An 8907-nucleotide genomic window follows, 5' to 3' on the forward strand; every position below is an offset into this window, starting at 1 on the left:
AGCCACCATGCCCCAGTAGCTTGTCTTTAACACCACCTGTTTACTCAGGTACCTCCCGTCTGAGGTGCAGGTGGTGCTGTCAGCCACCATGCCCCAGTAGCTTGTCTTTAACACCACCTGTTTACTCAGGTACCTCCCGTCTGAGGTGCAGGTGGTGCTGCTGTCAGCCACCATGCCCCAGTAGCTTGTTGTTAACACCACCTGTTTACTCAGGTACCTCCCGTCTGAGGTGCAGGTGGTGCTGCTGTCAGCCACCATGCCCCAGTAGCTTGTCTTTAACACCACCTGTTTACTCAGGTACCTCCCGTCTGAGGTGCAGGTGGTGCTGTCAGCCACCATGCCCCAGTAGCTTGTCTTTAACACCACCTGTTTACTCAGGTACCTCCCGTCTGAGGTGCAGGTGGTGCTGTCAGCCACCATGCCCCAGTAGCTTGTCTTTAACACCACCTGTTTACTCAGGTACCTCCCGTCTGAGGTGCAGGTGGTGCTGCTGTCAGCCACCATGCCCCAGTAGCTTGTTGTTAACACCACCTGTTTACTCAGGTACCTCCCGTCTGAGGTGCAGGTGGTGCTGCTGTCAGCCACCATGCCCCAGTAGCTTGTCTTTAACACCACCTGTTTACTCAGGTACCTCCCGTCTGAGGTGCAGGTGGTGCTGCTGTCAGCCACCATGCCCCAGGAGGTGCTGGAGGTCACCAAGAAGTTCATGCGCGACCCCAAGACGATCCTCGTCAAGAAGGAGGAACTTACGCTTGAAGGTGACCAATAAAATAACTTGTAATTAATTGTAAACATTAATGAAATAACATGCATAACGCAATGTAATACGTTATTAGTTTACTCATCAGCATATATTTACTATCTTTAGTGGGCGCTGATGGTGTTGTGTGTTGCGTTGTGGTAAGGATTACTAAAGAAACGGTAAATTAAGCTTTATGTTTTTGCAAATATCAAGTAATTCACTATTAATCCTGTTTGTGCTCACCACCCCCCTGTTTGTGCTCACCATCCCCCCTGTTTGTGCTCACCATCACCCCTGTTTGTGCCCACCATCCCCACTGTTTGTGCTCACCACCACCACTGCTGTCTCTTATACACATCTAGATGTGTATAAGAGACAGCTATTAGTACAACCTGTACCTTCTGAAGCAGATGGAACTGTTTCACCTATTGATGCCTTCAAATTGTTTGTAACTGATGATGTTATATCACATATTGTTCAGGAAACAAATAGATATGCAGAGCAAGTTCTTGAAAGTCAAAGAGTGACTAGGAAGTCACTTCTATCAGAGTGGAAACCGACAAATAATGAAGAAATAAGAAGGTTTCTTGGCATCATGATCTCTATGGGCCTTGTCAACATGCCAAGTATGGAATGCTATTGGTCAAAGAAAACACTTTATGCCTATGATTTTGTGAAAAGAAATATTACTAGAAGTCGATTTTTTCTCCTTCTGCGAATGCTGCATTTCAACGATAATGAAACTTTTGAACAAAACAGAAGACTGCACAAAATAGAACCTGTCTCTTATACACATCTAGATGTGTATAAGAGACAGCTGTATCTGTATCACAGTATCAGTATCTTCAGTTGCAATGCAGACGCCAAGCTGGTAGGGGGTATGCAGTCATGGCGGACTCAGAGCTATTCATGAGCCCAGATGTGTATAAGAGACAGTCACCACTGTTTGTGCTCACCATCCCCACTGTTTGTGCTCACCATCACCACTGTTTGTGCTCACCATCCTCCCCACTGTTTGTGCTCACCATCACCACTGTTTGTGCTCACCATCACCACTGTTTGTGCTCACCATCCCCACTGTTTGTGCTCACCATCCCCACTGTTTGTGCTCACCATCACCACTGTTTGTGCTCACCATCACCACTGTTTGTGCTCACCATCACTCCTGTTTGTGCTCACCATCACCACTGTTTGTGCTCACCATCACCACTGTTTGTGCTCACCATCACCACTGTTTGTGCTCACCATCACCACTGTTTGTGCTCACCATCCCCACTGTTTGTGCTCACCATCACCACTGTTTGTGCTCTCCATCCCCACTGTTTGTGCTCACCATCACCCATGTTTGTGCTCACCATCCCTCCCCCTCGCACAGGTATCAAGCAGTTCTACGTGAACGTAGAGAAGGAGGACTGGAAGCTAGACACGCTCTGTGATCTCTACGAGACGCTCACTATCACTCAGGCCGTCATCTTCTGCAACACGCGCAGGAAGGTCGACTGGCTCACTGATAAGATGCACCAGAAGGACTTCACTGTCTCCGCTATGGTGGGCATTTGATTATTAATATATTATTTGTTTCTTTATACCATTCTATTATAGAGGTAACTTCACTGTCTCCGCTATGGTCAGCGTTTTATTATTAATTTATTATTTGTTTCTTTATAACATTCTATTATAGAGGTAACTTCACTGTCTACGCTATGGTCAGCGTTTTATTATTAATCTATTATTTGTTTCTTTATAACATTCTATTATAGAGGTGACTTCACTGTCTCCGCTATGGTCAGCATTTGATTATTAATCTATTATTTGTTTCTTTATACCATTCTATTATAGAGGTAACTTCACTGTCTATGCTATGGTCAGCATTTGATTATTAATCTATTATTTGTTTCTTTATACCATTCTATTATAGAGGTAACTTCACTGTCTCCGCTATGGTGGGCATTTGATTATTAATCTATTATATAATTGTTTATTTATACCATTCTATTATAGAGGTAACTTCACTGTCTCTGCTATAGTCGACATTTGATTCTTATTCTATTATTTAATTGTTTCTTTATACTGTTAGTTACTATTGTAAATTTAATTCTTATACTTTTATGTAATAATTTTTTTTCACTGTCTCCTCTATGGTCAGCATTTGCTTCTTATTTTATTCTATAATAATTTCTTCATACTATTCTATTTCTTCATTTATAATCACAACATTAATCGCGTATGAGGCTGTGTATTGAAGTCCAGTTATTTAATTCAGCGATCGTTCCATTAAGATTTTCTCAATTGCACACAGCGGCGCATGTATGCGTAGTGGCCGATATTTCGTCTGTGATTGGTTGGTTATCTTGAAGTGCCGTCTGTGATTGGCTGACAAAGTTACAAGCTCTTGACCGTATTTATTATAATGTCGCCTGCCACAGTACTGAATAAAAGCAACCACTGATTATTTTTTTATTGATTTATCTATTTATTTTTTTTTATTAGAATTGTATACGAATGTGCAGAATCGATGTATGTATACAGCATTGTACATTGAACATACATCGATGTATTGTGTTTAGCATTACCCAACCATGCAGCATATTTGCCTCTTGAATACTCATCTCTACCATTAATTGACCCAGCATTATTAGGTTTAATAATTAACCTAATAATGTCAGCATAATAAAATAATTATTAAGTCAGCATGGTAATCATTGGCCGTTGAGCAGCACGGCGACATGACGCAGAAGGAGCGAGATGTCATCATGCGCGAGTTCCGCTCAGGCTCGTCACGTGTCCTCATCACCACCGACCTCCTTGCCCGCGGCATTGACGTGCAGCAGGTCAGGCAGTGCACTTAGTATCCTTAGTATTTGTTTGGGACATAGCAGTCCCAGGCCACGATGGATCGCCGCCTCTGATTATCGTTCATCCGCCCTCATTTGGGCCACCTGATGCACGATGCTGTTGCTTGCTTCTCGCCGCTGGTAGTGTTGCAGGGGAGGTCGATCTGGGATTGTGCTCGGGAACACGTCTAGCTGTCTCTTGAAGGTCTCCAGGGTGAACTCCCCCTCCCTTAGATCCCTTGGTAGGGCGTTGAACAGCCTTGGTCCTGCCACAGAGAGTGATCCTTCTTGCAGGGATTGAAATCTGATTGCGGATCTGTTACGCAGGGGAGGGATCTTGCACAGTCTCCCCCTTCTCTCGTTGTGATATGTCTGAATCTTGAAGGTCTCGCTCCCGAAGTTTGGCACCATTCCGGTTATCATTTCCATGTGTACAGAATGACATACCTCTCCCGTCTCCTCTGCAGTGAGTACAGACTCAGTCGCTGTAACCTCTCCCAGTAGTTAAAAATCTCCATCCCTCTGATCCTGGAAGTAAAGGTTCGTTGGACTCCTTCCAGTTGCCGTATTGCGCCTAGATTGTGGTGCACTGTTATTGTGGTGCACTGTTATTGTGGTGCACTGTTATTGTGGTGCACTGTTGTTTGTGGTGCACTGTAGTGCTTATTGTGTAATGCTCCTGGCATTGTGGGCTTATATTGAACGGCAAACAATTCCTTCCTGCTCCTTTTAGCTCACAATTTAGGTTCTGCATATGATGAAGGAGATGCAAAGTTTTTTACATTGTCAATAATGTGAGACATTTAATTGGTTCTGACTGTGCTACAGTTATCGTACCTAGTTGAATCTGTGTATATTTTGTTTTGTTGTGACTGGGCCTAATTCAATCTCCGGGCAAAGGCTAAAGGCTAAAGCCCCTAGGCACACACTACAAATACAGCTTAATTAATAAGGCTAAAGCCCCTAGGCACACACTACAAATACAGCTTAATTAATAAGGCTAAAGCCCCTAGGCACATACTACAAATACAGCTTAAGTAATAAGACTAAGGCCCCTAGGCACACTCTACAAATACAGCTTAAGTGATAAGGCTAAGGCCCCTAGGCACACTACAAATACAGTTTTATTAATAAGGCTAAAGCCCCTAGGCACACTACCTGTTATAAGGATACTTGTATTTCTTGCCTGCGTTGTAACCCTGGTCCCTGTCCTTGTCACCTAGGAGCCTATGACAGCGTCATAGGAAAGCTCTGCGTCATGAAGTCTTTGAAAAGAGTTTTTTTTACATTTCGGTGATCATTTGAAAAATATTTTCTTGTACCATGTGATAACCTTCTCCCTTGTCCGTCAGGTGTCGCTGGTCATCAACTACGACCTACCGACCAACAGGGAGAACTACATTCACCGCATCGGGCGTGGCGGGCGCTTCGGTCGTAAGGGCGTGGCCATCAACTTTGTCACGAACGACGACAATCGCACGCTGGCCGACATCGAGGAGCACTACCGCACCTCCATCGAGCAGATGCCGCTCAACGTGGCAGATCTCATCTAAGATACCATGTCTGGGACTTGCCACGTCGCCACATGGGGGAAATTGAAAGTTGTCTTCAATTTACTTGCTTCCACAGGTTGCAAGGTACTAACCTCTAATTGATGTTTCATGCGGCCAAGGCATAATGTTGTTCGCTTCTTACGTCCCATAAATTGATTTGCTTAGTATGTGTTTTTTATTTATTCGTTTCCATTCAGTGCGAGTTAACAGTTTGTATATCGCCAAAATGAAATGAAATGTAGGTGGATTTTTCACTCATTTCAAGATTTTTGCCATTGCTGTCTGACGCTGTACCGTGCGAGGTGGTCTGCGAAGTTATATTAAGTGAGCGGGTTGACGTGTTCTCATGAACGTTTTATTGGCGTCTCGATTTCTCTTTCAGGCTTCGCGCCTAGCAAGTAAATGTCTTAATTAATTTGATGTGATCATTTACCTTCCAAGTTGACGAAACGCTCGATGGTTTTAAAATTATGTGATAAAAAAAACGAATTTTAGGCGCCATCACCTAGTACACGTATTCGTATACCTAGTACACGAATTTTACTTGAAAACATATTTGGTAAATGGTACATGATTGAAACGTAAAATTATCCATTTATTCGCGTTGACTGATTTTACGCTCCGATTAGCAACGGACGTCTTGGACGAATTTACCTCGGGGTCTGTTCAGATTCAGCGAGCAAGGAATATCTCCCGAAGTAATGAACGTGGCTCGATGAAACTTGGGACACGTATTCATTAGGACCTAACGGTGATGTTTAGCTCGTGAAAATGTTTGCAATTTCACCTTCATTCGTGAGTTATTTGGCGATACGTGCCTAAATTCACAGTGAACAAGATAATTCTTTTAAACTACGGTACAGATTTGAGCGAAACTTTGAATAATTTTAATATACATTCTTAACTATCCAAAGGTAATGTTTAGCTCGTGACAATATGATCGATTTTGCCTTCGTTCGCGAGTTATACGGATATAAGGAGAAACGACCGGTATTTCTCAATTCTCAGGCCGATTTTTAAACTTGCATTGATCTAGAGCCGTATACGTAAAGCCGTATATAACTCTCAAACGAAGGGAAAATTTAAGAAATTGTCACCAGCTTAACATCACGGTTGGGAGGTTAGGTATATACAAAGTTTCGTTCAAATCCGTTCAGTATTTTAGAAGAAATTTCTAGTTCACTGCGAATTTAAGCACGTATTGCTGTTTAAATATCACGAATGAGGAATAAATGGGATAAAAACTAGGGAACGAAGGCAAAATAAAGAAAAATTGTCACGAGCTAAACTTCATTTTTGATAGAAAAGTGCTCTTGGTCGTAAGTCAACTTGAAGATATTTGTTTGAAAAAATTGCCAGTTAAAGTCTGTTATAAAGTCTGCAACCATCCTCATTACTTTCGATCTGAATATGAAGATTGAGGCAAACTTCGGCATTTACCAGAAGTTACGCACACTCGTCAACACCTGTACCACTACCATCGAATCGACGTGACATGACTTCTAGTTCCGGTAAACTTTCGAATAAGCGATCGGTGCATCTTAGCTAGCTAGCATAGGTAAGCAATCTCGTCTCTATAAGCTATTCGTTGCAAGCTTTTAGAAGATTCTCCCCTGTGCGAAGGCAGCAAGGAGAATCGTCACAATCATGCTCACGTGCTGTATAGTCAGCCGAAATGCTGACGACTACATCTAGCACATTTAGTTGCCTAGGCTCTGACAATAGTTCGCTGGTAGGAGAAATCCTGGCGTTTCGAACCCTGTTTATATTCTGTGATCGTTCGAAGCCAATTTAGAGGGATCTATTACGATGCCGTTTCTTGTAATCGTACCTACCCTTTAAGGGTTTCGTTCCGTTCCCTCCTTTCCCTAATTTCTTATATAGAGTTGTCATCGGGAGCGTCGTGATTCCTGTGTTTGCGTCAAATTGCGTGGCTATGAAAATTTTCAGACGAGAGTAGTCTCCAACTTCAGTTCGCACTGTTCCTCGATGTGACTATTTCCCAACCTGCATTATCAGCTTGAAGTACCTATTTTTTGAAGAATGCATTTCTGTTTCTTGAAAATGCTAATTCTTTATTCAAATTACGGACGGACTTCTTCTCCAAGTTCAAAATGATGAAATAGCGAGCTTTGTACGCTTTTTTTTTACGACTATTGGCTGGATACTCTAATAGTAAGTCACATCAACTCGTAAGTCAACTAGTAAAGTCAGACTTAAACGAGCGGCTGTTCGAGCATGGGCTGGTAAGGTGGCTGGTATCAAAGTCGCTGTAAGCTTCCGGCTCGCTCTGTCAGAGGGGGTACAGAATTTTTTCAGGGATTGGAAGACGATGCTAGCCCATACTACAGCCATTATTTATATACTTGGTCGCGCATATATGATATACGTATTATTCATCGTGCATGTACGTATTATTTATCGTTCATATACTTATATGCCGCAGTGAAGAGCTTAGTTATTATTCTCATTGACGACAAAAGCCGTGGTTTAGTAGAAGAAATCAATCGAAGACGCCGCTGGAGTTGGAGAAACTGCCTGGTGACCATCTTCTCCTTTTTTCACAGTTACTCTGAATGATTTTAGGAATCGTACCGGTTCGCGTTTAGTTCTCATTCTCATAGCCTTGATTTGTCGTCTCAAGTCGATTCGGAGTGACTCGTGAATCATTTCGGCTCAACGTTCGGTAGCCACTATATAAAAGGCTGATTTTCTGTCGACCCTCTTATAGTAGTGGTGGTGGTAGTAGTAGTAGCAGCAGCATTAGTAATATAAGCGAAGGTAGCAGTAGTGTCGCGCGTGCCGGCAACTCGCGCTGCAGCCCACAGCAGTTTCATCTACGGCAGTGGTTCCCAAACATTTTCAGGCTGGCGCCCCCTTTGGCTCCCCAGTGAATTTCTAGCGCCCCCCAAAGGCATACGCCTCTTTCTTGAAATTTAGTACGCTGCAATTGTAAAAGATAAAGGTTAAACACAAATGTGTATTTCAAAAATAGAACCCCATTTATTAAACCAATATGTTTTTCAGCTGTATTAACTGTTTCAGCACTAGAAACCTACGACGTACGGCCAGACTCGTGGCCGGTCTCACGACCAGAGACCGATCTCCAAATTCAGTTATAAAGTAATATCTCCAAAACTTATGAGCCCAGCTCTATGAAACTTGGAACACGTATTCATCAGAACCTAACGGTGATATTTAGCTCGTGAAATTTTTTTAAATTTCACCTTCACTTGTGAGTAACGCGTATATTGCGAAACAGGCTGAAATTCGCACTGATCAAAGAATTTCTTCCAAACTATTTGATACTTCCAAACAGATTTGAACGAAATTTTGAATGTACATTCCTAACTACCAAACGGTGATTTCTTAGCTTATAAATTTTCTTCCGATTTTACCTTCGCTTGCGAGTTTATTTCATTTCACCTTCATTCTTAATTTCACTCTTCCTTATATTCGGCCCGTATCGCCGGGTTATTTGTCACTTACATTCGCGGCGATCAAGAAATTTCTTAAACACTATAGAACAGATTTTAACGAAACTTTGTATATAAATACCGAACCTCTCAACGATGATGTTTCGCTCATGACAATTTTTCTATTTTGCTTTCGTTCGCGAGTTATACAGATATAGGAGGAACGACCGGCTTTTCTACCGGCCAGTTTAATCAGCAGTACGTATAGCCGTATAACTCGCAAACGAAGGCAAAACGAAAAAATTGTAAAATCACCGTTGCTGAGGTTAGGTATTTCTATACCGTTTCGTTCAAATCTGTTC

General features: G+C 42.4%; 1 protein-coding gene across 1 annotated transcript in view; it reads left to right on the forward strand.

Moving 5' to 3' along the window:
• The window catches only part of LOC108673635 (eukaryotic initiation factor 4A-I), a 12409-nt gene extending 6865 nt beyond the window's left edge, over nucleotides 1-5544 (forward strand). The window contains exons 6-9 of the mRNA XM_018161491.2: nucleotides 628-758; nucleotides 2118-2290; nucleotides 3460-3573; nucleotides 4929-5544. Of these exons, the coding sequence (XP_018016980.1) occupies nucleotides 628-758; nucleotides 2118-2290; nucleotides 3460-3573; nucleotides 4929-5129 (619 nt within the window). The 3' untranslated portion in view covers nucleotides 5130-5544. The remainder of the gene's footprint in view (nucleotides 1-627; nucleotides 759-2117; nucleotides 2291-3459; nucleotides 3574-4928) is intronic.
• The last annotated feature ends 3363 nt before the right edge of the window (nucleotides 5545-8907 follow it).

Source organism: Hyalella azteca, unplaced genomic scaffold (assembly GCF_000764305.2).
Source record: "Hyalella azteca isolate HAZT.00-mixed unplaced genomic scaffold, Hazt_2.0.2 contig10617, whole genome shotgun sequence".
NCBI lineage: Eukaryota > Metazoa > Arthropoda > Malacostraca > Amphipoda > Hyalellidae > Hyalella > Hyalella azteca.